Source organism: Passer montanus, unplaced genomic scaffold, assembly GCF_014805655.1.
Source record: "Passer montanus isolate IOZ18808 unplaced genomic scaffold, ASM1480565v1 scaffold119, whole genome shotgun sequence".
Taxonomy (NCBI): domain Eukaryota; kingdom Metazoa; phylum Chordata; class Aves; order Passeriformes; family Passeridae; genus Passer; species Passer montanus.
Genome location: NW_024358611.1, coordinates 1,646,776 through 1,673,374, shown reverse-complemented (window position 1 = coordinate 1,673,374; position 26,599 = coordinate 1,646,776). Strand labels below are relative to the sequence as shown.

General features: G+C 49.4%; 1 protein-coding gene, 1 long non-coding RNA gene and 1 other non-coding gene across 3 annotated transcripts; 1 reads left to right on the top strand and 2 right to left on the bottom strand.

The window, feature by feature from the left end:
- Positions 1 to 591: 591 nt before the first annotated feature.
- On the bottom strand, positions 592 to 10,797 carry LOC120496824. Its single transcript, XR_005626361.1, has 3 exons — positions 10,569 to 10,797; positions 7,956 to 8,064; positions 592 to 713 (listed from the first exon to the last, which is right to left on the bottom strand). It is a non-coding gene; the product is annotated as an uncharacterized LOC120496824 (long non-coding RNA).
- TRNAW-CCA lies at positions 882 to 953 on the bottom strand. Its single transcript has one exon. It is a non-coding gene; the product is annotated as a tRNA-Trp (tRNA).
- Positions 4,234 to 7,001, top strand: LOC120496823 (gallinacin-11-like). The gene is made up of 3 exons (XM_039697623.1): positions 4,234 to 4,662; positions 5,557 to 5,685; positions 6,774 to 7,001. Exons 1-3 carry the CDS (start codon positions 4,605 to 4,607, stop codon positions 6,899 to 6,901), a joined length of 315 nt encoding a protein of 104 aa, XP_039553557.1. The 5' UTR covers positions 4,234 to 4,604; the 3' UTR covers positions 6,902 to 7,001.
- Positions 10,798 to 26,599: the final 15,802 nt, after the last annotated feature.

The window sequence follows — 26,599 nt, the reverse complement described above, 5'->3', positions numbered from 1 at the left end:
CCACAACAAAACCTCCCTGCTTGCATCCTGACCCATAATTTCCATCCAGCACAGCTCCCTGCTCAAAGGAGAGCTCTGGGCATCATGTTCCCCATAAAGTCTAGTCCGTGCCCCTACACCCTGAGCCCTGCCCTTCTGTCTTGGTTTGAGAAGACAGATGTCTGCTAAGGAAGGCAGGAGCCTTCCTTGAAATGAAAAATGCAAACCCCCTCCCTCCAAATTATTATGGTTTTGAAATTAGGGGCTCTCAGGCAAATATATGGGAATAGGAGTAACAGCTCTTTGCAAGGAAAATTAAAAATACAAATGCAATAGTACAAAAAAAGAAAACAAACCACTGACACAGTCAGAACATGACCTGACCCCCTGTGGTTCAGGGTGTTGGTGGCAGTCCCATTAAATGGTGGCTGCAGCCCTCCTGCAGTGCCAGCTGTGGTTCTGTTGGAGCAGGGATCCTGTACAAGGGTGGAGTTTTCCTCTGAAGCTGCAGGGGTGCTGGAGATGGGCCTGGTCTTCCTCTGGGAATCCAGTGGAGAAGAAAGCTGCTCCTCTGGGAATCCAGTACAAAAGGCTGCTGTGGTGTGCCAAATCTCAGATTATATTCAGGTAGGAATGCTTGGCTCCTCCCCCTGGGTGGAGCATCTCCCAGTGGGATGATGTAATTTTTTCAGCCGTGCAGTGACACTCACTGGCTCATGAACAGAAGGTATTTCCTGGAGGGAGGTTTGGTTGTGGAAGAGATAAAGAAAAGCTGCCCAATTAACAGAAGATACCTGCCCCACCTCCAACAGATGGAAATAGAATACACACCCCCAGCCCAAGACACCCTCCCACAGAACAGCCCCCCAGAAAAGCAGAGGGGTGCCAGCGGAGCCCCAGACTGACCCCGGTGTGATTTGAACACACAACCTTCTGATCTGGAGTCAGACGCGCTGCCCTTGCGCCACGAGGTCAGGATGGAGGGGTCCAGGGGCCTGGGATTGGCCGCTGGGAATGTCCTTCCCGTGGGGACCACCCCAGGGCGTCCCTGCACCCCAGCAGCAGGGCTGTGGCAGGAGGGGCAACCTGAGGGGAGGGTGGCTGCAGAGACCAGCCCAGGCTGCAGGATGAAAGTGTGGGGTGGGATGAAAGGCCCCACAGGGTCAGTGAGGGCAGGAACCACGCTCAGGGATGCTCCAAGGGAGGATGGTGGCCCAGGGGGGAACACAGGACAGCCCAAGGTGGGTTTGGCTGCAGACTCTGAAATGGTTTTGGTAAAGTGGAGCACACGTGGGCTCAGGCCATTCCCAGCTCCTGATGCCCTGCCCCAGCCACAGCCCTGTGCTGGCTGGGAGTGGCACCTGGAGCTCCTGCAAGGAGGGCAGGATGTCCCCCCACTGCAGGCAGGGTCCACCACCAGCTCCAGCTGCCCAGTCCTTTCCTCATGGGTGCTTGGGGCAAGGCTGCCATGGACAGCAGTATCAGTAAGGAAGTGAAGCCTTCCTTAGCCCTCTCCAACTCCATTCCCAGCTTCATTCCCACCCCATGGAGACATGCTGGAGACAGTCTGCTGGGTACCAGGGTGTCTGGAGAGGGGCAATACAGGCAGGGGCTGTGGCCAGCAGTGCAATGGGCAAAGCCCCAGGAAAATCCTCCCTGGCTCAGCCTCTTCTGAGGCAGAGCTCTCAGTATTACTATAGTTATGGAGACTTTTAAAGCTATAGAAATGTTATAAAATTATATGAAGTTAGGAAACATTAACTTCATAGTTAAACACTTACCCTGAATATAAGAAACTCCCTCCAAAAAATTCGATTGATCTGTAAAATTTGTCTGAAACCAAATCCCATCCCTGCTGTCTAAACATATCAATAATCACCAGACATTTTCCCTGGGGATTACCAGTGCTGAGGATGGAGTAAAGAGGCATTTCCTCTTGCTTTTACCTTTCCACCAGAGCAAACCCTGCACCACGAGGTCACTCCCTCCCTCCAGCACCTTTTCCCACAAGAGGGAGCCAGGAACCAGCTCATGAGCTGTAAATCAGGCTGGAGATTAATTTAGTTCAGTGGAGAATCCTCCATCTCAAGGCCAGGCTGGAAATTCGGCTTGTTTCCTTCCTGGAAATACAGTGTTTTTTCCTCCACAGCCCAAAGGTTTTGCTTATTCAACCCCAATGGTTGCTGTTAGATTTCCCCCCCATATTTTTCCCTGCTGACCACCCCCAGTGGCACCTTTCCTCATCCATCCCACTCTGTCACTTGCTGCTCACAATGTTGTAAATAAAATTAGGTTCTCAGCCAGTTCTAGGACCACTTCAGCCCAACTGCAGTCAAATCCTGCTGATTTACATTGCCATAACACAAATCTGGTTAAGTACTCTGGGAAAGTAGATGTTTCCCATCAATTTAGCATCCCAGGTATTATTTTCAGAGCTGTGCCATGACTGAAAACTTCAAAATTAATAAGAAGTCTTCCCTTGTCATAAAAACTCCCTTACTCAAAGGGTGTGAGTGCCAGGCCAAATCAGCAAAACCCTCCAGGGGTGGGGACTTCACCACTGCCCTGGGCAGCTGTGCCAGGGCTGGACACAGCTTTCTGTGAAGGCATTTTTCCTAATTTCCAATCTAAACCTCCCCTGGTGCAATTTGTGGTGATTCCTATTGCTCTGTCCCTTTTTTTTATTGGGAGAGGATCCTGACCCACCCCTGGCTGTCCCCTCCTGTCAGGGAGTTGTGCAGAGCCACAAGGTCCCCCCTGAGCCTCCTTTTCTCCAGGCTGAGCCCCTTTCCAGCTCCCTCAGCTGCTCCTCACAAGAGATCCTTAGGCAAGGGGAAGAACTTCCACTGTGTGTGAGCATTTCTTCTGTGATCCATATAAAACACCTGGAATAACCTGGGAAAGTAACCTGGGAAAGGAGGAGAACAAAAAAGAGCAGAGAAAGTGCAGAGGCATCAAGGCAGACTGAGATGGTACTTGAGTTTCAAAGAGTTGGGTTTTTTTCTGGGATAATTTCTGATCCTAATTTGAAGGGGACTGTGATTGTATGAGCACTTGTGGTCTGATAGTGAAAACATTCTGGAAATGATGGAGAGGGATTTTGAATGTGAAATTACTGGGCAGTCACTCCTCTTCCACTATTGTTAACACACTTAGGGTTTTAAATTTGTACTTCACCTCCCACGGAGATAAAATTTTAAAAGACAAACATTTCCAGGTCATCACTACAGAACAAGACCATTTTTCTTTGTGATTTAAAAAATAATTGTTGAGAAAGCTGGGTGTGTGCTCCAGTCTGACAAAGTACAATGACAGATCTTGGGAGCTGAGATTAAGATCTCAGCTAGGATCCCTTTGGATTCAGAGGGAACCTGAGCCAGCTGAAGGGCTTTTGTTGCAGCTTTTGTTTCATCCCTGTCCCTGGAGTAGCTGGAAATGGACACAAACGCCTCTCCTTCAGGACTGGATGTCACCTGCAAATTTGCAGCGGAAAGCAAACAAAGAAAGCGGGGAGGCAGACAAAGAACAATGCACATGGCTGAGGGGGAGGTTTGCATTTTGTGTTGTTGATATCGAGGCTGCTGGGTCAGAACAACATCAATAAATACCTTGTACAGAAAGAGGCTGAAGTAAATGATGGAGGGAGAACCTGAGCTGTCAGCTGCCACTTCCACTTGTCTGTTGATATCATTCAAACTCTGTACAGATGAATGCTGAGGCAAACTCATTAATTTCACTTGTCATGTGCTCTTTGTGCACCTCCAAAGTTGAAGGTGCTGCTGGTGACTGATAATCTGCACTTCATGTATCATAGCAACATGGAATGGCAGAAGGGTTTGGGATGAAAAGGATCTGAAAAATCATCTCATTCCAACCCTCTGACATGGAAAGGAAGACCTTCCACTAGACCACTTTTTTTTTTTTTTTCACAGCACCTTTCACAGAAAAAAATACAACTATTTTATATGTTTGTCTATGGAATTATCATAATAATTTATTTCTTTATCTTGGGAACAGACGTTGCATCACAGGACAAGCAGCAGGATCAGATATTTTTTGTTGTCCAGAGAAGCTCTGGCTGCTGCTGGATCCCTGGAACTGTCCAAGGCCAGGCTGGATGGGGCTTGGAGTAACTTGGGATAGTAAAAGCTGTCCCTGCCCATGGCAGGGGCTTGGACTGGATGATCTCTAAAGTCCTTTCCAACCCACACTGTTCTATGATTCCATGATGATTCTATCATGTTCCAGCTGCCTTCTCTCCCACCAAACAATGGCTAATTTCCTCCAGATAACCCATTACCAACCACATTGACATTTCAAGTTAATGATGCTCTCTGGGTGGATCCATATTGATAAGGGGCCCTCCCAGCAGCCTTCCCAGTGGCCAGGCAGGCAGGCACAGCTCTTTGTCCCCTTGTTTTTGTGCCCCTGAGCCATTGTTCAGGTTTAGCCACGTGCAGAGGTCAGGCTGTACCCGCTGCCTTCCCCTGCCACCCCTGCCAAGGTTCCCCAGACAGCCACAGGGGTTCCCACTGCCCTATAAATGCCAGAGTGCTCCCTCCTCCCCTGCTCAAAGGTTCTGGCATTGTGTCCCTGTCTCCACACTGCAGCTGAGACCTTCCACCATGAAGCTCTTCTCCTGCCTCATGGCTCTCCTGCTTTTCCTCCTCCAGGCTGTTCCAGGTAAGGGCCAAGCCCCACGCTGGGGTTTGCCTGTGCAGGAGGTACAGCTCGCTCCTGTGGTGGTGCAGAGTGTTCTCCTCAGCTCCTTTTCTTAGAGCCGTTCCCTGTTTCTCAGTCTAGAAGCAGAATGGTGAGCAGGTGTCACACCAGAACCTCCCCACACAAGCTTCTGCCAGGTGTTGGGTCCATCTTTGAAATGTCTTTTGTGGCACTATTGGATGGTGGCACCATGGAAATCACCTCCTCTTCTAAACCCAGGGTTAAAAATTGTCTCTTCTGTGTACTGTAAAAGAGAGCAGAGGTGTTCCCTGGTATTTTTCAGGTTGAACTTCACCACTGACTTCAGCTGTCTGAATATTCTGGTTCCCCTTCCTCAGCCCTTCTGCTGCACTGACTCATCTTCTGATTGTGTTTTTATCCTACATGTTCTTCATGCTTAATGAACCTCCTCACCTTGAAGAAAGGCTTCCAGAGAAAGAAGGGACTGGGCAAACTGCTTGTTCCCGTTAATTGAGCCAGATCCTGCTTTTGGGGGTTTTTAAAAGCCATTATTTTATCTTCGGGGCATGTGGTGATCATGCTGTCCTTTGCATGTCCCTGCAGCGCTGCAGTCCCAGAACTCAGAAGCATCCAAGACTGGGCTGCTCCTTCCCATTATAGCACAAATGGCCAGGATATGTTCAGAAAATTGCCATCAACCTCTATGTTTCACTCCAGTTGTACAACAAACCTTCCTTGAAATGCTCTGAGGTCCCACGAGTTCCTCAAAACTCCTGGGTTTTGGGGGTATTTATGTCAGATCCCTAACCGGGGTCTGTGGGGTTTCATCAGGAGGGATGGAGATGAGAATGGACTGATCCTGCAGCACAGCTGGGAATCCCATTCTCCCCGTAGGTCTCGGCTTGCCCAGGGACACCTTGCGTTGTTTGGAATACCACGGATACTGCTTCCACCTGAAATCCTGCCCAGAGCCCTTTGCTGCCTTTGGGACTTGCTATCGGCGCCGGAGGACCTGCTGTGTTGGTATGTGTGGGAGCCCTGCCAGGAGGGCAAAATCTGGGGGGAACTCAGCAAAACAAACTTTGCCTCCAATTCATAGAATAGCAGAATGGTTTGGGTTGGAAGGGAGCTCGAATCCATCGTCTCATGGTGAACTCATCCAGTTCCACCCCCTGCCATGGGCAGGGACACCTTCCACTATCCCAGGTTGCTCCAAACCCCATCCAGTCTGGCCTTGGACACTTCCAGGCACAGGGTCTAAGCCATCTCTTTCCATGTACAAAGATGGACCTGTGTGTTCCTCCAGTGACATCAGTGTGGAGTCTTTGGGGCTGGCTAAAATAATCAAAGCTCTGCCTCCAGCTGAGGAAATAAAATAGAAGTTTTGGCCCACAAGGGAGTCCTCTTTCCTCGGTAAATCTTCCTATTTGGCTGCACCCACTCTGCCGTGCTTAATAGGTGCCAACTGATCTTTTCCCTGTTATTTTATCTGAATCTTCACAGAATTGCTTGGTTTTGGTGCTCCTAGATAGATAATCCTCAGCATAAAACATTCATGAGTATATACTTCAGAAACAACTGTGCTAATCCTAAAGTTCCTCTGATCCAGTATCCTGGATCTGTCCGTGGCCAGAAGTGGATATTTCCTTGCAGTTACTCTGTCTGTGTAAAGTGACCACAACCATATAATTACATTTTTTTATATATTATTCTGGCTTTCGTGAAATTGCAGCTCAGGATTTTTAGATTTAGGCACCCTTGTGTTTAAAAGATCTTACTGGATTTTTCCCTCCAGGTTAGGAATTCCTTCAATTTCTTTTAAAACCTCATCCCTCACAATTTTTTTCAGTGCCACCTACTTGAAATGTAGTCATTCTGCATCCATCTTTTTCACAGCTCTACAATATCCCTCCCTCAGTTAATTCTTTTTCAAGCTGGTGGGACACAAATTCCTTCTTTTACAGAAGTGCTGTGATAAACCCCAAAGCTCAGTTTTGTGTCTTTGCTTTTGGAGACACAGTAAACACGACTTCCCAACAATTTTTGTGTATGACATTGTTTGGATGGCAGTGTCAGGTTTCCTGGTTTGACTTTAACCCTCTGAATTGCAGACACAACATCCAACTTCCACATCTGCCAAGATGAGGGGGGCCATTGTGTGCCCCCAGAAGTCAGATGTCTGCAAGAGCAAGAGGGGCTCTGCCCTCGCAGAGGATGGAAATGCTGCACAGAAGTGTGACAAGGACCTCGTGGGACTGCAGAAAACCATGGGAATGAACAGCCAAGAAAGAAAACAAGTTTTACTCCAAGTGTTGTAGATGTGTCTGCTGTTCTCAACATGCAAAGTGTGTAATTAACTAGAGGTGACATGTGTCTTTATATAAAGAAGGCAATAAGTGCTAAATAAACAGGTGCAACAGTCTTATGGAAAGAGGCAGAATGTCTCTCTATTACACCCACATGCAGTATTACACAAAAATTTGCTGTTGCATCCTTGGAAACCCCATCCCCTAATCCTTCTTACCAGCCTAATCTTATTTACCATGTTTGATTTTACACTTGAATGCTTTAGAAGACTGAGGACACTTAATCACAGAATCATTAAGGTTGGAAAAGATCTCCAATGTCATCGGGCCCAACCTGTGACCGATCCCCACCCTGTCACCCAGCCCAGAGCACTGAGTGCCACATCCAGTCATTGCTTGGACGCTTCAAGGAGCAGCTGAGGGAGCTGGAAAGGGGCTCAGCCTGGAGAAAAGGAGGCTCAGGGGGGACCTTGTGGCTCTGCACAACTCCCTGACAGGAGGGGACAGCCAGGGGGGTTTGGGCTCTGCTCCCAGGGAACAGGGACAGGAGGAGACGAAACAGCCTCAGGCTGTGCCAGGGGATGGTCAGGTTGGACATCAGGAGGAATTTCTTCATGGAAAGGGTGGTCAGGCATTAAAACAGGGCGCCCAGGGCAGTGATGGAGTCCCCATCTCTGAATGATTTAAAAGAGAGACAGCTGTGGCATTTAGGGACATGGTTTAGTGGGGGCTTGGAACAGCTGGGGAGTGGTTGGACTCAATGAACTTGAAGGCCCTTTCCAACCTAAATGACTATGATTTTAGTTATGTTGTACTGTTTGGGTATTTTTTTAGGGACAAAGGGGTTTTTAATTTTACTCTTTAGCCTGCCAGTTTAAGATGTGTTCACAGAGCAGTTTTTTTTACTACAGCTGAAGGGACAGCAAACAGCAGGGCCAGGCAGGGCAGCTGGAATATCAGATTTTACAGCCAGAGCTGCACACTCACCACAGATTTACCACCACAGGGTGCACTGCTGAACTAAGAGCTCTTCCACCAGCACTGTGTGCTCATCACACTCAGGAATGAAGCCTCCCAAATTCCTCGGAAGCCAAAGCTGGGGGAAAAAATAACACCCAGGTTTCAGCTGGAGAAAATATTCACACGAGCTCAGATTAAAAACTAATCACTCCCAGCCTGCATCCTTCTCCTCACTGCAGATCCTCAGAGCTCTTCCCTTGCAGGTTGCTTCCCTCCTCCCTGTCACTTCCAAGGGATTTTGCTGGCTGCAGGTGAAGGGCAGAGGATCTCCCTGAGCTTCTTTTTTTCCAGCTGGAATTCTACCAACCCAAAATGCCAGCTGCCAAGGAGAGGAATCAGGAAAACCAGTAACCAGTGAACATGAAAAAAAAGTCAACATTGTTTGGAGCAGCAGCACAGGGTCAGAACGACACGAAAGGATTTCTCAGCAGCAAATGTTTCTCCGAGGACTGGAATATAATTAACTCCTGCCTACTCCTCCCCTCTTCCAGGATGCCATCCAGCATGCCAGCAGCACACAGAGGCTTCTGTGAAATCTCACTCCCAGCCCTGCGATTTTCCAGCAGAGCCAAAGGAACGGGGATCCTCGTGCTTGTTCTCATATTCATCTCCCTGACCCAGCATGGTAAGACCAGGAAGGCCTGGGGTGGTGAACAGGATATCTGGGTACAGGGATAATCTTTCTTCACTGTGTGATAGGTACTGAGGAAAGAGGTTTTCTGGGTGAGGTACTTTGGGAAAATTCATTATTTAATCCCTTGGGGGAATACAAAATATGAACAGGGAGGAAGCTGTGAAAATGGAGCACATCACTGAGTTGGGAGAAGCCCTAAAGGAGAAACCCTGTGCTCTGGGAAAATGTTCCTGCCTTTTCTCAGGCTGCAGTTGCCTCCTTGGCAGGGAGAGGACAACCCCTCTGACCTCCCGTGCACAGTCTTTGCCAACATCCTGAAAAAACAACTCCTTGATAAAACATTCCCTGAGGGAGGTTGGCTCAGCAGCTTGGGATTTCCAACATGGATATCTGAACCTGTCTGTGGGATGGGGATCCTGGGTGTGCTCGAGGTGCCCAGGCTCTCTGTGTGCTCCCAGTGCTGGCTTGGCTGCCTGGGAACATGGTGCCAGAAGGAACCCCACTAATTTCATCCACGAATTTGCTGCTCCCTTGTCCAGGAGAGGCTCAAGGACCAGACAGCTGTAACCACGGAGGGGGCTTGTGCCGAGTGGGAAGCTGTGTTTCTGGTGAATACCTGGCTCAGTACTGCTTTGAACCCGTCATTCTCTGCTGCAAAAATCTGTCACCCGCCACCACAGAGAGCTGAAGGTTTCCAGAGGAGCCACTGCAGCACATGGAGAGCTGCAGGCTCCACTGGCACGGCACAAGCAGCTGTGGGGAAGGAGATTTTGTGGTTTCTGTGGCTGTTGCTCCCCTGAGAGAATATACTTGTGGATTCACTCATGAATCCTGAAGGATTCCTGAACACATTGGTTTTGCTGTAACTTTTTTTTAGGAGAAACTGGGGCCACCCATATCTGTGGCCCTTTTGGGACTCTGATTGTTATCTGACATGCCCAGGTGAAAAATTGCCTTTCTGCTTACCTGAAACCAATAAACTTGAGGTTTAACAAAGCAGCAAGTGCCCACCTGTGAGTCAGCAAAGCTGCTAGTGGTGGGATGACACTGATCAGGAGTGACCACAGCATTCCTCACCTCTCCAGAACACCAGGGGGACTCTGTGCCTTTATTTCCCTTCCCAGAGAAAACAGCTGCCACTGGGAAAATAATTTTGGCATCACTGTTGGTGCAAAAGGCACCTGGTTTGACATGAAGGTGAGTGTGGCCTGTGCTTCTCAGGCAAGATCCACCCCCATCCACTTCTCCTTTCCAGGCTGGGCCAGGGTTTCAAGGCAGTCATGGAATCCCAGAGTGGTTTGGAAGGGACATTAAAGATCATGTCATTGCCATGGGCAGGGACACCTTCCACTATCCCAGGCTGCTCCAATATCCTGGCCTTGGATGGATACTTCCAGGAATCCAGGGGCAGCCATAGCTTCTCTGGGCAACCTGTGCCAGGGCCTCACCACCCTCAGAAGGAACATTTTTTTTTCCCTAAGATCCTAGCTTTACTTGTTTTGAACATGGTGGGGAGGGGATCTGAAAGCTGTGTCCCATTGCCCTGACAGGCTGCCCTCTCCATCCATGGACTGCATTTCTGGTGCAACTCCTTTCTCTTTTGGTCACCCAGCCCCAAGGAAATCAGTCTCTTTGTCTCTCACAGCTTTCTTCCTGTGAGCTCCCTCAGCCTAAATTAATTTTCTGTCCAAATCCCCTCTCAGCCCTTCTGTGTCTTTTCAACACAAAATTTTGACACTTCCCTGCCTTTGTCAGCTCCTGGTCTCCCTTTCCAGGTAAAATATTTCTCTCTGGGTCAATGATTTCTGTGAAAGCAAGGAAACAATGATGTAATGAGAGAGCTATGCCAACCAGCTGAGGCACTGGTCAGACTGAGCCAGGGAAAAGTCCTCCCTGAGAGATGAAATTATTGTTCTGATGAACCAAACAGGAAAATTCCCGCTGACCTCACCAGGGTCAGGCCCCGCTGCCAGAGGGATGACAATTCATTCATCCAAGAGTCTCCATTCACTGATGAGCAGCCCTCGAGTCGTCACTGGGACTCCAGTGATGCCAGTGCTCCCCTGGAGATCCCCTGCAGCTGGATGAACCCTCAGGAGAGCCAGATAACCCAAAGCTGGCTGTTGGCTTGGGGACCGATTGTGAAAACAGGGAGAGGGCTGAATCCAGAGCCAAATTCCTGCCCATTTCCAGCCCATCCCTCTGACGCACGCTGATGTACGAGGACAGCACGGGAAGGGCTTTGAATCAAGGCACCTCTCCAAATCAAACAGTTTATTTCTCACATTCATCCACAGGGTTCATTGTTCCTGCCCCTCATCTGGGAATGCCCAGCCATCGTGGTTACAGCCTGGTTTCCCAGGAAAGTGAAGAGTGGGCTCTTAGAGCTCACCTTGCACATTTCTCTCATTTCTCTCAGGGCCTTCTGACCCTGATGTGCTTCAGACCTACTGCCAGTCCACCAGGAAAGGTGGAAAAGCTCAGTTTACAGGGAATATTGTCCCTCTGGCACTAATGAGCATGCTCACAGGCATGGTCCCTCTGTCCCACTGCTGTGTGCTCTCTTGTTTGTTGATCTGGATGGAAATAACCTTAAAAAAATGCCCAAACAACAACCAAAAAAAGAAACAAAAATCCATCATTATTTCTACCCAATGAATAAGATGAACTGAATTCCCTTCCAGTCTCACAGAGAGGGAGGGGAGAGAAAGAACCAAGGATAGGGTGGATGATGGAGAATGGCACTTCCAGACCTTATAAAACTGTTTTTTGATGTGGTTTCTTTATCCCTGAACTCACCTGGGGCAAAGCAGCCAGCTCAGCTCACGGCGGGTTGCTTGAACAGCAGCATGAACTCCTTTGGTGTAAGTGTATGACAGGGAATGCTGCTCAAATTAATTAAACCCTAGTTGGAGTACCCTGTGACCCTGGGGAGGAGGAAGAATCATAAAATCATCACAGAATCCCAGAATGGTTTGGGTTGGAAGGGACCTTAAAGATCATCCAGTTCCAATACCCTCCCACAGGCAGGTGAAAGCCAAATGAAGAAGAGGATTTTGGTGGGAAATTCTTCACTGAGCTTTGAACTCCAGCTGTCTGCACCTGATAGAGCTCAGAAGGCTACAAATAGGGGCTCTTTAGTACTACCTTAGCAAACCCATGCCTAAAGGAGATCCAGAAATCATCCAGAAATCTTGGGATGCATTATTGGGATCTCTGCAGCCACGCAGACAGCCAGGATAGAGCTCTACCTTCATGGCAGGTCTGTCAGCCACCACAAGCCTCTTGGATAACTGGGGATTTCAGTCCATGAAATCATGGCATGGATTCCCTCAGCAGGATTTGTTTGCTGTTCCCAGGCAACAGGCCAGTGTTTGTTTGGCAAAGAGAGCCAAATCCTCCTCTTCTGCCCTGAAAACATCATTGTGAGGTGCAATCAGGAGCAGGATGGTGCTGGATGGGCTCCTGCCTGGGAAAACTGAGATGCCGTAGCCATGGACAGCCCCTTGGATCCAGGCTGGCTCTTACATCCCTGGCAATTCCATGCAAGCCAGTGCAACCCCCTGCATGCCTGGATCTTCCTTCACCCAGGAGAAAAGAGGTCACATTCCAACATTCCACCCTCTCACATGGAGATCTTCCAAATCCTGTGGGGTGAAAGGAATCACCTCAGCACGGCCCAGCTCCAGGGTGTGCTGGGGAGATAAAACAGGTCAGGATTCAGAGGCTGTACCTACAGGAGTAAATCAGATCCTGTGAGGCTCAGAAGTTAGTGGCTGCTCAAATGTGCTGCCAGAAAATGAACTGTTTTCCACGCTGTTCCTTGGCACGGTTTGGAGGTGGGCACATGCCAGGAATGATCAATAAATGACACCTGGATGTAGTGTCACTGCACTGAGAAGTTAATTTCACAAGGTGTGCTCTGAACATTTTCTGTGTATCAAAACCCATAATTTCTTACTGTGTCTGGCTCTGGGGGCCTCTACTTAAGACAAACATGGACCTGTTAAAGAGAGTTCTGAGAATGCCATGGAGAGTGGTCTGGAATGAGATCCATGGAGGGTTTCTGGACTGGGGCTGACCCCAGAGCTGAGCCCACGATCATTTCCTCACAGGCTGAATTGCAGGGCTCTATCAGTGCTTGCTTGTTTGGCAAAATGCTGTCAGTGGGTTTGGGAGTAGGAGGTGGCATCACAAGCTGGCAAAAGGGTTCATTCTCCCAAGGAATTGCTGCTGCTGGCACAAACTTATCCCAGGATTCATTTAAAAATCAGCCTGCTCAGGTCCTGGCCTGAAGGCAATGAAGTCAGTGGAAACATCCTTCCCATTTGGGGACAGAGAGCAGATATAGATTGATTCAACTCCTCCCAGCCCCAAAACCTCTCAAGCACCCAGGAGCCGATTCCCGTGCCACGTGTCTGAGCACAGATCAGCCTTTGTGCTTGGTGAGCTCTGAAAAAAGACATCTGCTGGCAGGTTGGGAAGCAGGGGAGGGTGGGAGGCTGCTGGGGCAGCCCCAGTGGGCTCACCAGAGCCTGAGGCCAACACGGCAGCAGGACCACGCCAAGGGGAGCCAGACCAGCTGTTGTACAAGCAGTGGCCCAAGGGACAGAGATTTCCTGCCCCTGATTTCTGGAGGAAATCTGGTTTTTGTTGGTACTGCATAGTCCTGGATTTCTTTCCCAAGGCACGTTCTGCAACTCAACCCATGTACCACAGCTGCAGAGCTGGGGTTTGTAGCGGTGTGGTGGATGCAGCCTGGTCCCCATTGAGCCTGCAGCATCCAAACAGCTCCGTGGTGCTTCTTCTACCACAGGAGAGCAGCTGAGCTGGAGACAAACACCTGGAGTTTTGCCATTTGTCATTGGGAACACCGTGGCCACGTGGTACCCTGGCTCCACGCTCCACATCCTCTCTGGAGAACACCAAGCCATCTGCACACACATGTTCAGACACTTCAGGTCACACAGAGCAGGATGCTCACAGGAGCATCCACACACTCCTTCCTGCTTAGCTCAAGGAGTGCTGTCTCCTTTCTGCTGGATAAGCTCTGCCCAAATTCTTTGCTTTGGAGGTTCTTTCCTGTGAGGATGGTGAGGCCCTGGCAGAGGTTTCACAGAGGAAATGTGGCTGCTCCAACCCTGGAAGTGTCCAAAGCCAGGCTGGATGGGGCTTGGAGCAACCTGGGAAGGTGTCCCTGCCCATGGAAGGGATTGGAATGAGATTTTTTTTATCATTTTCTTCCCACCCAAACCAATCCACGATTCCATAATTCCAGGAAATCTCGCTGCACCATCTCTGACATTGGAGATGCCAATCCTCGGAGGTACAGGGTAGGTTATTGTCTTCCACCCAGGGAGGGCACCAACACTTCTCCAGGGGCTCACACACATCCTTGCATCCAGCTGTCCCCCAGGTGTGTTTCCAGGTCCATCTCCCTTCCCAGGCTGTGCGTGGCCAGTTTGCAGGACAGCCTGGTTAAGAGCTCAGTGTTCCCTACTCCAAAGTCCAACTAGTGAAGGCCCCTTTATCTGCACTGTTTGGTGAAGGTGATCCTTGTTCTGTTCAAGCAGCCTGAAGGACATGGGGTTTGCATTTTCCAGCACCCCCTGGCATCCAGCCTGCAAAGAAAAATCCATCGAGGTGACTTCTGAAGGGAAAAGGGAAGACTTGGTGATGGCCTCCGCTGCATCACCACTGTAAGAAAAACCTTTATAAAGTTTTTGTTTCCTCTTCCTCCATTTGTTGTTGGCTGGGGAACATTCCTGCTCATTGTTTGCTTTGTGTTGTTTTCCCAAGTTGAAATGCAGGTCTCACCTCTACTGATTTCCTGGAACTGACCTGGAGAACTGGTACAAACCTGAGAACCTGCCAGGATCTCTGGGAGACCTGTAATCCACCTGCTTTCCTGATGCCACTGAGTACTGCAGGGAGGTGTCCCAGTTTTCCCATTGAATGAGTACATAAATGAATAAAATATTAAATTTCCATTTTTTCCTGGCAGTTGTAAACAAAACCTTGGCAAGCATCCTCGCTGCAGCCTGGAAGTTGAGAAATTGAAGCAGACCCATGCTTTTTTTAAGGATCCCATTATTTTCAAGCCAGCTTTGTGTGTTGGGGAGTGCTGAGGAGGAGACTCTGGATTTTTTCACGCTTGACTGTGTCAGTGCTAAACACAGAGAGTGAGAGCTGGAAATGAAAAAAAAAAAAAAAAAAAAAAAAAAAAAAAAAAAAACCCAAAACTTTAATACTGCAAACACTTGGACTGGATTTTAACATCACATGCTTGAGCCTAAAAACACAGAGCCAGACTGGGTCAGTCCCAACATCCTGTCTCCAGCAGCAAGCAGTAGCAGACTCCCCAGTGCTCAGTGTAATTGTCAACAAAACCCTGATTTTCCTCTCACTTTTTGGTCTTTTTCCTTCTATTTTTTCCCTTTATTTCCCCTTTATACTTTCTGTCTGTAACACGATGTGACTGAGAGCAGGCATACCCTGTGCAACTGTTTGCCGTCATGTTGAAATGCACCTGAGATTGACAAAGTTCCCTCCACTCCAGGAAAATTACACAACCCCCCTGGCCTCTATAAATCCAGAATTTCCCTCTTATTCCTCTCTTTAGGGCCCTTCACTCCTCCTCGGGGCGGAACCTCCACCCACACCATGCGGGTTCTGCAGCTGCTCTTTGAAGTCCTTGTCATTCTCCTCCTCCAGGGAGCTCCGGGTAAGGACAAAATTCTCACAGGGGTTCCTGCAGGACTGTGGAGAGAGAACAGACTGGTTCCTACTCTTCTGAGGTAGGAGAGGACAAGACAGGGCGCTGAAGTCAAGGCTGACCTCACTCGTGCTTCCAAGGAAAAATTTTATCCTGGGATGGTCTCCCTTAAGTTCCTGCATGCAGCGGTCCTGAGTTCACAGGTTGTGCATCCCCTCCTGTCTGCACCCTCAAAACTCACCCAGAAAAGCTGGGCCAAAAACAGAAGCCTGAGCTTTGCTTCTGACCAGGATAAAAGCCTCATCCTCCACAAAACAAGGAGAATCCCATTAAATTCTGCATGAGTGGAATACAAATGTGGCAAATGGAGGAAGATGCAAGTGTGACCAGAAGGTTGAGGGAGGTGACTTTCACCCTCTGATCTGCTCTGGTAAGAGCCCACCTGCAAAGCTGCCTTCAGCTTTGGGATTCCCAGCATCAGAATCTGATGGAACAAGTCCAGAGGAGGTCATGGAGATGCTCCAAGGGCTGGAGCCCCTCTGCTCTGAAGCCAGGCTGAGAGAGCTGGGGGTGTTCACCTGGAGAGGAGAAGACTCCAGGGATTGCTCAGAGCCCCTTCCAGAGCCTAAAGGGTCTCCAGGAGAGTTGAAGAGGGACTTGGGATGAGGGATGGAGGGACAGGACAAGGGGGAATGGTTTTAAGCTGAAGGAGGGTAGGTGTAAATTAGATATTGGGAAGGAATTGTTCCCTGTGAGGGTGGTGAGGCCCTGGCACAGGTTGCCCAAAAAGACTGTGGACTGTCCATCCCTGGAAATGTTCAGGGCAAGGTTGGCTGGAGCTTGGATCAGCCTGGGATTGTGGAATGTGTCCCTGCCCATGGCAGGAAGTTGGAAGTAGATGGTCTTTAATGTCCATTCCAACTCAAATCATTCTGTGCATCTTTGATTCTATAAAATCAAAACTATCTTTCAGGGGGAAAAGAAGAGGGAAAGGCAGATGTTTACCTTTTTTTTTTGTTTTCTTCTGGGATTCTGGTTTGATAGATATTTATTGTTTAGCTTGGCATTTTTGCAGTCTGCTTGTATACACATGTATACAGATTTGGGTTTCATTCAGGTGTAAGGTCACTATCATGTTAGCAGGACTTTGGTGACACCACGTTTGCAGAAGGCAAACCTGATAACCAAAAAGAGGATATTTACTTGCTTAGCCTGTTTATGCTCTCATTTATTTAACTGAGGACAAGAAGGAGAGGGAGAAGGGTTTGCACACTCCACTGGTGGTGGACCTCCAGAACTCCCAAACTTGGAGTTTCTGCTGTGTCTAAAGAGAAGCAGCACATGCCCTTTTAATCAAAACAGCAAAATATTCGAAAAACCCAAGCAAACAAAAACCCCAAACCACCAAGAAGCCAAATAATCTCCAAACTAAACAACAGGTAAAACACCTGTTCCAAGAGGTACTTCTCTGTCTTTTCATGCTGTCCAGCCTCACCAAACTCGTCCAACCTAACACAGCCAACCCAAACCTGGCTGTCTCACCCAGGCCAGTTGTTAGGAGACTCCCAGTGCTTGCTGGATTATTGTATTTGCAGGGTGCCCGGACGAAGGAAGGAATGATGAATCTGACTCCATGTTCTCAAAGGTTAATTTATTATTTTAAGATACTATATTATATTAAAGAATACTAAACTATACTATACTAAAGGATACAGAAAGGATATTTACAGAAGGCTAAAAAGATGATACTGAAACTCGTGACTCTCTCTCCAGAGTCTGACACAGCTTGGCCCCAACTGGCCAATGAGTCAAAACAATTCACATGAAACCAATGAAACAATCACCTGTTGGATAAACAATCTCCAACCACATTCCAAAGCAGCAAAACACAGGAGAAGCAAATGGGATAATATTGTTTTCCTTTTTCTCTGAGGCTTCCCAGCTTCCTAGGAGAAAAATCCTGAGCAAAGGGATTTTTCAAAAAATATGAATGTGACACTGGATGGAGATGCTCCTCCCAAGCACATCTGATCCTCACCATGGAACCAGATGAATTTCCCTGCTGCTGACTGAGAGCATCCCATTGCTCAGCCACCAACACCAGTGTCATTCCCAGTAGGTTTGGGGGCTCTGAGAAGGTTCCAGCTCTCCTAACCAGGTCTCCTGTCCTCTTTCCCCAGCAGCCAGAGGCCGTCCAGACACCCAGCAGTGCAGAAGCAACCGTGGCCACTGCCGGAGGCTCTGCTTCCACATGGAGCGCTGGGAAGGGAGCTGCAGCAGCGGCCGCCTGCGCTGCTGCCGGTGACAGCAGCCACACCAGGGTGGTGTGACAGCCCCAGGAGAGCCAGCCCAGTGATCCTGCAGCCAGAACTGTACACAGAGCCTGCCCTCAGATGCCTCCGTGCCTCCACGTGCAGCTTGGTTTGTCTACCACCAATAAACCTCTGGGTTTTCTGTGTCCTGCTGGGTCCGGAGTGCAGCCGTGCTTCCCCCTCAGATGGACCACCCTGACTGACACTCGGGGGTTGATGGTGCTGGAGGTGCACTGGGGCATCCAAATCGTCTGCACAAAGGTGGCAGATGTGGTGTAGGAGCAAGGGGTGTCCTTTCAGAGTGGCAGAAAGAGAGGGATCTGCTGGGCTGCTCCAGCAGTTATGAAACCTCTCTTTGGACCCATTCCTCCACTTCTGTCTCAGGCACTGACTTCAACAACCTCAATTTCTAGCTCTGCTCAAAAGAGACCATGGCAGGACTCGTCCTCTTCAAGGGGATGGATCCAAGACAGACGTATGATTTTCCCTCCAGAAGTTCCTCTTCCTTGTTGTAGTTGAGATGGAGAAAATACAAAGCAACACAGTCTATTTTCAGAAGGCTTCAAACTGATTTTATTATAGCATGCATGCTTTCTATGCATTCTTACAAAACTCGTAAGTTTTCACTTTACTCATTGGTCATGAAAGACAAACAAAATGTTCATTGGAATAGGTAGTTGGAGGTTTCTCTTATTTTTTCTTCTTTCTTTCTTGGTTTCTATGTCAGTGACCTTGGTAGAAAATTCTTTCAGGGGTAAACATGGATCCTCTTATCAAACTTCTCACAGAAGTCACTGTAAAATCTCTTCCATGATTCCTCTCCTGTAGCAACAAGGTGAACCTGGGTGGGTGACTCAGATTATCCAGCCTGATCTCCTGGAAGATGTCCCTGATCTTTGCAGGAGTGCTGGACTTGGTGACCCTTAAAGCACTTCTCACAGAAGTTGCTGTAAAACCTCTTCCACGCTTCCCTGCTCATTGCAGGAGTGCTGGACTTGGTGACTCTTAAAGCTTCCTTCCAACCCAAACCATTCCATGACTCTGTGATCCACCTCTGTGAGGAGGTAAAGGTGGGTAAGGCTGAGAAATCCCTGAGGGGAAACAATTCAAACAATTCACCCAGTCTCACAGGGAGTGTGGTTCTGTATCTGCCCTGCTCCTGGATGGAGCCATTGCCAGGTGGAATCTTACTTCCATAGTGCAAATCATTCCAAACTCTATCCCAGTATCACCCGAGGGGTATCACTGCCTCTTGTCCTGCATAGGCTGATTTATTGAGTAAAATTAAGAGTGGGAATGAGCCAAGGTCAAGTTCACTTCCAGCAACTCCTCACCAGGGAGTGAGAGTTGTTGGCTGTGGATTGTTGTTCACTGAAGGAAGGGGAAATGTCCACTGTGGTGTGCTCTGGAGCAGGACCCCCAAAGCAATTCTTCATCTTTGAGGAATTGGTGGTGAGGTGGTGAGGTGGAATGGAGGTGGTGAGGTAGAAAGAAGGTGGTGTAGGAGGAGCAGGAATAGAGATGAAGGAGCTGTAAGCAGAGAGTTGGCTTGAAAGAGCATGAAGATCTCTCCTCAAGAGAAAGGCTGGAAGATTTAACACTGGAAACACTCAGTGTGGTGTTCACCCAGGACATGTAAGAAATGTGGTGTGCAAAATTCCCATCCTAAAACCCCCAGCTACACACCTGGCTTCAACTTAAATCCACCCTGCTATCCATCCTAGAGGCACCAGTCTTTCCCTGGAGGAAACCAGTAAAACCAGTGACCCAGCTGTGCCTGCTGACACCCAGTGGAGATCTGCCCCATCTCTGGCTGGACTGTGAGCAGGGAAAGATCCCCTCACTCCTCCCCACCACGAATTGAGGCAGTGAGGGACTGCTGGGCTCCATGCTGGGATACCCCATCCTTGCTCGTGTGGCTTTGCAGGCTGCAAACACGGTGGCCATGTCTCCATGCAATCCCCTCTCCTGGATGCTTCTCCTCTCTGTTGAGTGACAGTCTGGCTCCTCGGGGGCCTCAGAAAGCTCAGCCAGAGGTTAGCAGCCACTGCGGCTCGCATGAGCCATCAGACCCATCGAGAGATAAGGCTCCCCTTGATAACAGGACCTGCCAGAACTGAGCCTCCAGTTTTTCCACCTTTTTGAAGTCTGGCCGGTGAAGCTTTGCAGAACTTTGTCTTTTTGCCAAAGTAACCAACTTCCAGCTCCAGCCTTTGCCTTCCCTCCTTTTCCCCGGCCTCCTCCCCCTTGCCTTCCCTCTTCCTCCTCGCTCCTCCAAGAGCAGCCTCTCCGTGATAGGGATTCTGGGGGGAGGATGGACACGATGAGGGGGTGATGTCATCTGTTTTTGGCCCTTCAGAGGAGCGAGGGTTAGACACGTCTGCCTCTACCCAGCCTGGCGCCGGGAGCAACTGGGAGCCTTCCTCTGGCAGCCGCCCCTGCGCCTTATCAGGGGCAGGATGACATCCCGGGGCCGGGATGCCGGAGCTGCGAGGGGAAGGAGGTGGGGAGCCCCTGAATGTGAGCCCTGTGAGAGGTGTGCACGCCCGGCTGTGCACAGGGATGTGTCTGTGTGTGTGCCTGAGCTGGCTGGCAGCAGGGAAGTCGCTCCCAGCAGGATGGAGCCGGCTATCAGCCGCCGGACGAGGGGAAAGAGCCTCTGTGCCAAAGCCAAGTCAAGGGTGATGCTGTCACCCAGGTCTGCTCCTGGGGGGTTTAACCTCTCATATCCCAGGCAGACAATCTGGAAAATCCATCTGAAAAAGGTTTGAAGATGCTCCTCTCCCAAAGGAGAAGGGGTCAGGGCAGATGGAGGGAGATAAATTAATTTGTCCCATACCCAAAGCTCAGGGTCTGGAGTGCTGTCAAGCAGAGCTGGGTACAAATTTACCATGGAAATAGTTTTGAGATAGACCATTGTCTCCTTTTCTTGTTTTGGCACCTTTCTCCAAGGTGGAATGCAAAACCTTCATTCTTTGTAAAATGCTAACACCACCCCCTCTTTTCTTCTCTCCCCCAGAAAGGCAGTTTGATCAGAAAACAGTGAAGTATTTTTGGCTAAATCCAGGGAAAATTTGGCTTCCTATCTCCTACAACACAGCCTTCAGAAAGGAAAAGCCTTGTGGGACATGGGAGCCCAAGGAGAGAGACAGTCCCCTACAGCAATGGTCTTAAAATAAATTCAATTTTGTATTATTTATTAATGTTAGAAAGGATATTTTTCCCTTCATTCTGATGGATCATCATGCTTACTTTGGAGACCAGTGGTCTGGAGGGAAAGGGAGATTTTGGGGAGAGCATCTACAGCCCCTGAGGATTGGGACAGAAATCTAAACAACTGGTAGGTCTCCTTCCAGCTGGAAAATTTATAAAATTGATTTTCTTTTGCTTGGAATAAATAAGGTTTTCTGCAGAAGTCGTTCTCAGTTGTTGTAACTAGAGTGAGAAATTAGATACCAATTAGATGACAAAAAAATAGGAGTGCTATAAAATCAGAGGGAATGGCCTCAAGCTGTGCCAGGGGAGGTTCAGGTTGGACACCAGGAGGAATTTCTCAATGGAAAGGGTGGTCAGGCTTTGGAAGGGGCTGCCCCAAGGAAGTTTGCAATCCCAATGCCTGGAGGTATCTAAGAAATGACTGGACGTGGCCCTCAGTCCTCTGGGCTGGTGACAAAGTAGGGATCAGTCACAGGTTGGACTCAATAGTCTTGGAAGTCCTTTCCAACCTAAATGATTGCGCGATTCTGTGTCAAATGAACCTCTGCCAACCAAACCCTGGCTCTTTTTTCCCCATGAATAAATTGGTGCCCTGTTCATACATCCTGAAAAGGGGACTGGGAAGAAACGCAGCCACTGGCACTGCCCTGTGCTGACCTCAACTCTCCACACCAGCACAAAAACCTGGCAGTGGCTCAGCCCCAGCATCTCACAGGATGGAGCCGGCTATCAGCCGCCGGACGAGGGGAAAGAGCCTCTGTGCCAAAGCCAAGTCAAGGGTGATGCTGTCACCCAGGTCTGCTCCTGGGGGGTTTAACCTCTCATATCCCAGACAGACAATCTGGAAAATCCATCTGAAAAAGGTTTGAAGATGCTCCTCTCCCAAAGGAGAAGGGCAGGGCAGATGGAGGGAGATAAATTAATTTGTCCCATACCCAAAGCTCAGGGTCTGGAGTGCTGTCAAGCAGAGCTGGGTACAAATTTACCATGGAAATAGTTTTGAGATAGACCATTGTCTCCTTTTCTTGTTTTGGCACCTTTCTCCAAGGTGGAATGCAAAACCTTCATTCTTTGTAAAATGCTAACACCACCCCCTCTTTTCTTCTCTCCCCCAGAAAGGCAGTTTGATCAGAAAACAGTGAAGTATTTTTGGCTAAATCCAGGGAAAATTGGGCTTCCTATCTCCTACAACACAGCCTTCAGAAAGGAAAAGCCTTGTGGGACATGGGAGCCCAAGGAGAGAGACAGTCCCCTACAGCAATGGTCTTAAAATAAATTCAATTTTGTATTATTTATTAATGTTAGAAAGGATATTTTTCCCTTCATTCTGATGGATCATCATGCTTACTTTGGAGACCAGTGGTCTGGAGGGAAAGGGAGATTTTGGGGAGAGCATCTACAGCCCCTGAGGATTGGGACAGAAATCTAAACAACTGGTAGGTCTCCTTCCAGCTGGAAAATTTATAAAATTGATTTTCTTTTGCTTGGAATAAATAAGGTTTTCTGCAGAAGTCGTTCTCAGTTGTTGTAACTAGAGTGAGAAATTAGATACCAATTAGATGACAAAAATTTAGGAGTGCTATAAAATCAGAGGGGATGGCCTCAAGCTGTGCCAGGGGAGGTTCAGGTTGGACACCAGGAGGAATTTCTCAATGGAAAGGGTGGTCAGGCTTTGGAAGGGGCTGCCCCAAGGAAGTTTGCAATCCCAATGCCTGGAGGTATCTAAGAAATGACTGGACGTGGCCCTCAGTCCTCTGGGCTGGTGACAAAGTAGGGATCAGTCACAGGTTGGACTCAATAGTCTTGGAAGTCCTTTCCAACCTAAATGATTGCGCGATTCTGTGTCAAATGAACCTCTGCCAACCAAACCCTGGCTCTTTTTTCCCCATGAATAAATTGGTGCCCTGTTCATACATCCTGAAAAGGGGACTGGGAAGAAACGCAGCCACTGGCGCTGCCCTGTGCTGACCTCAACTCTCCACACCAGCACAAAAACCTGGCAGTGGCTCAGCCCCAGCATCTCAGAGGCTGTGTAATAAAATACACGTTTTTTTTCTAGGCATAAATAAATGACTTCACTCTTCTGGCGAGCTGCTCTGGGCTCTTTCAGCAGCTCCACGTGGAAGAATGGCAGCGCTGGAGCAGCAGAGCCCCCTCTCCCCACAGAGGGAGCACTGGCTGATGGGGAGGCTCCAAAATAAACACCGTGCTGAGCAGCTGCTGGGCTGCTCCCCAGCACAACAGCAAAGTCACCTGAAGCCAAAATCTCCTGGCTCTCAGTTTGGAGATGCCCCAGGGCAGGGTGGAATTTGGGGAATGTGCAGGGGAATGGCTCTGCACCCCAAATGGGGAGGGTGGATGAGCCTTTTCCCCTCTCCAGCCTCCTCCCCAGGATCATGGCTTGCAGGACCCTTCCCCAAATCCCACAGGCATTCAGGTCTTCTTCCAGGACTGTCCCCCCGTGCCTGGGATGGACACGAAAGCTGTCAGGAGTCTTTATTGTCCAGATCTTTGCGCCGTTATCAGCGACTCCCACACACTGGAAGTGAGATATGTGTGACAACATTTTTTCCATCAGCGAGCTTATCATGGCTGAGAAGAGTGGAAGGGGTTGGGGAGGGTGATGGGGAAGGGGAGGGGGAGGAGGAGGAGGGAAGGAGGGGAGGTGCATGGGCATGAACACCCACCCAGCCCATCCTCCACCCACCCCACGGTCCCACATCTATGGAAGAAGGAGAGGAAAGAGAGGGTTTTGGAGCAATATGTTGTCAAAGCAGTCGTGTCAGACCCAAGGCCTCTTGACCCAGCAGAGCCAGTCCTAAATTCCTTGGGTAAGATCCAAAAACACCCTTCCTGCAAAAGCATCTCTTAATTCATATGGGTGTATGTACAAATGAGGAGATGTTCTGCAAGGATGTTGGCTGGGCTAGCAGGACCCCAAGGGGTCTGACCCCTCCTTGGTGTCAGGCAGATCCTTCCCAGGGCAGGGGGAAGCTCCAGCCAGCCGGAAAGGCATTAATGTGGAAAATATCTCAGCTGTATCAGACCACAGCAGAGCTACTGGGACCCCAGCACTGCATCTGTGGTTGAGAACTGTGTGCTGCATCTCATTGGGTTTCTGCTGTTGCCACTTTTCTCAAGCTCTGGGCCTACAAACCTAGGTTTGTAGGGTAGAACCTGAAGCCTGTCCTTCCCTGTCTTCATCTGGAGGAAGTGGAGGGAGCAGAAGTAGGGAATGATTCTTTAAGACTGGAAGTTCATCCCCAGCCTGGAGGATCTGATGCCATGGTCCTGAGGCACCAAGAAACAGCAAAGTTTGTGCTGCAGGAGCTGTGGGGACAAAACCAAATCTGCAGCTGGGTGATGGAAGATTTTAGGGAATCACAAACCTTGGTGATAGAGATGTGGAGCTGGCAGCACTTGCCAGGGCAACAAGTCCTAGTGAGGCTTGCAGGACAAGCTAAAAATACAGATGTGATTTTACAGAATCCTGGATTGCTTTGGGTTGGAAGGGACCTGGAAAACCATCTCATTCCAGTCCCTTCCATGGGCAAGGACACCTTCCACTATCCCAGGTTGCTCCAAACCCCATCCAGCCTGGCCCTGAACACTTCCAGGGACAGGGAGTCCACAACTCCCCTGGGCAACCTCATCACCCCTATTGTAAAGAATTTCTTCTTAATTTCAAAAGCTCTGTACATTTGCTCTGGAAATCACTACATTTATTCCAAGTTCATGCATATCCCAAGTTTGCCATTAGCCCCTTTTCTCCCAAAGATCTGGGTGTCTGCTTGGCCCATAGCAGCCACTTCAAATGAAACACATTTCATTTGTGTTGGGGTGAAAAACACAGAAATGAAATAATCCCTCCCTCCAGGCTGCTGCTCTCAAGGAAAGCCCAAGAAGGTGCTGCCCTGGTTTTACTTCAAGGTGAGGAGTCTGGCAGTGCTGTCTTGAGACCATGGGGAGGTGATTGCCCAGAGGAACCAGCTCTGGAAGCCAAGGGGAAGCTGAGGTCCCCCTTGCTGGCATGGGAACAGCTTTACCTCCCCAAGGAGGACAGCTATGGATTTTCCTGTTGGATCTGCACAATGAATTCTCTACATCATGAACAGTTAAGGATTTGCATTACGGACCCTCCAGGCTGATGTTTCCAAGGGTGAGGCTGGATGACAACACAATCCTTCAATGTATGATCCACGGCCCAGGGGCAGCCCTATCTGAGCACCAGACAACTCCTGACACAGAGCACATGGAGGGAAAACACATGGGAGGGGGAAAACGTGGTTGTTGTGTCTGCTGTGACTGGTTCTGGTAGCTGGGATGCGGAGGTGGCGGCTGTGCTCCTGTGATTAATGGGAGGTTTCACCATCAGCATCGTCGCTCCCAGGCTGCCTGTTCCCTCAGGAGCTGCTATCTGCTGGGAGAGGCTGCTCTGGGAGCTGCTATCTGCTGGGAGAGGCTGCTCTTCAAGCACAGCTCGTTAGCAGGGTCCCCTGGGGGGTGACAGGCTGCGGTGGGTTCAGCACAGGCTGGAAAAGGGGCTTGTGGATTTTGTGGGCTGACACGGTGGGGGATGATCCGAGGTCCTGCTGACTGCAGGCAGAAGCAATTCTGGCTCAAGCTAATCCAGTTATCAGCCCCCACAACACTCACCAGAGTCACGTGGTGAAACACTGCAAAAATGCCTTCAGAGGTGGGAAGTCATCCCTCCAGCCATTGTCAGTCACCAGCTGGACAATCCTGAGGTAAAAGAGGATCCCAAAATATGTCAAGAGACCTTCTGTAACTTGGGCATAGGGCAGAGATGAGTGGGTTTCCCATGGATGATCTGCAGCAGGGACTCTCTTGTCAGCCTTATACTGAGAAATGAGGTTTGTGGATGAAGGTGGTGCAATAAAAGATGGGGACAAGCTTTCAGCAGACACTGCCATGAAAGGACAAGGGGTGATGATTTTAAACTAAAGGGGAGTCAATTAAGATTAGATATGAGAAAAAGTTTTTTGCAATGCAGGTGGTGAGGCCCTGGAACAGGTTGCTGTGGCTGTCCCATCTTTGGGAGTGCTCAAGGTCAGGTTCTGTTCAAATCAGTTTTTTCAGGGCTGAATGGTTTGGGTTGGAAGAGTCCTAAAAGCTCATCCAGTTCCACCCCCTGCCATGTGCAGGGACAGTTTCCACTATGCAAGGCTGCTCCAAGCTCGTCCAGCCTGGCCTTGGACACTTCCAGGGATCCAGGGGCAGCCACAGCTTCTCTGGGTACCCTGTGCCGGGGTCTCACCACCCTCACAGGGAAGAATTTCCTTCCCAATATCCCATCTATCCCTGCCCTCTGGCAGTGTGCAGCCATTCCCTGTGTCCTGTCCCTCCATCCCTTGTCCCCAGTCCCTCTCCAGCTCTCCTGGAGCCCCTTTAGGCTCTGGAAGGGGCTCTGAGCTCTCCCTGGATCCTTCTCTTCTCCGGGGGAACACTCCCAGCTCTCCCAGCCTGGCTCCAGAGCAGAGGGGCTCCAGCCCTTGGAGCATCTCTGTGGCCTCCTCTGGGCTCTCTTCAACAGGTCCATGTCTCTCCTGTGCTGATGACCCCAGAGCTGGATTCAACATATATCTTTCACTTAATTATTTTATGCTAGAGAGGGAAGGAGGGGCTGCTTCTCTCTGCAGCCCATGCACAAAAAACTCACTGTCCCCTTCTTTTTTTTCCCTAATTAGTGGCAGTTTTGTATTACATTGTCGAG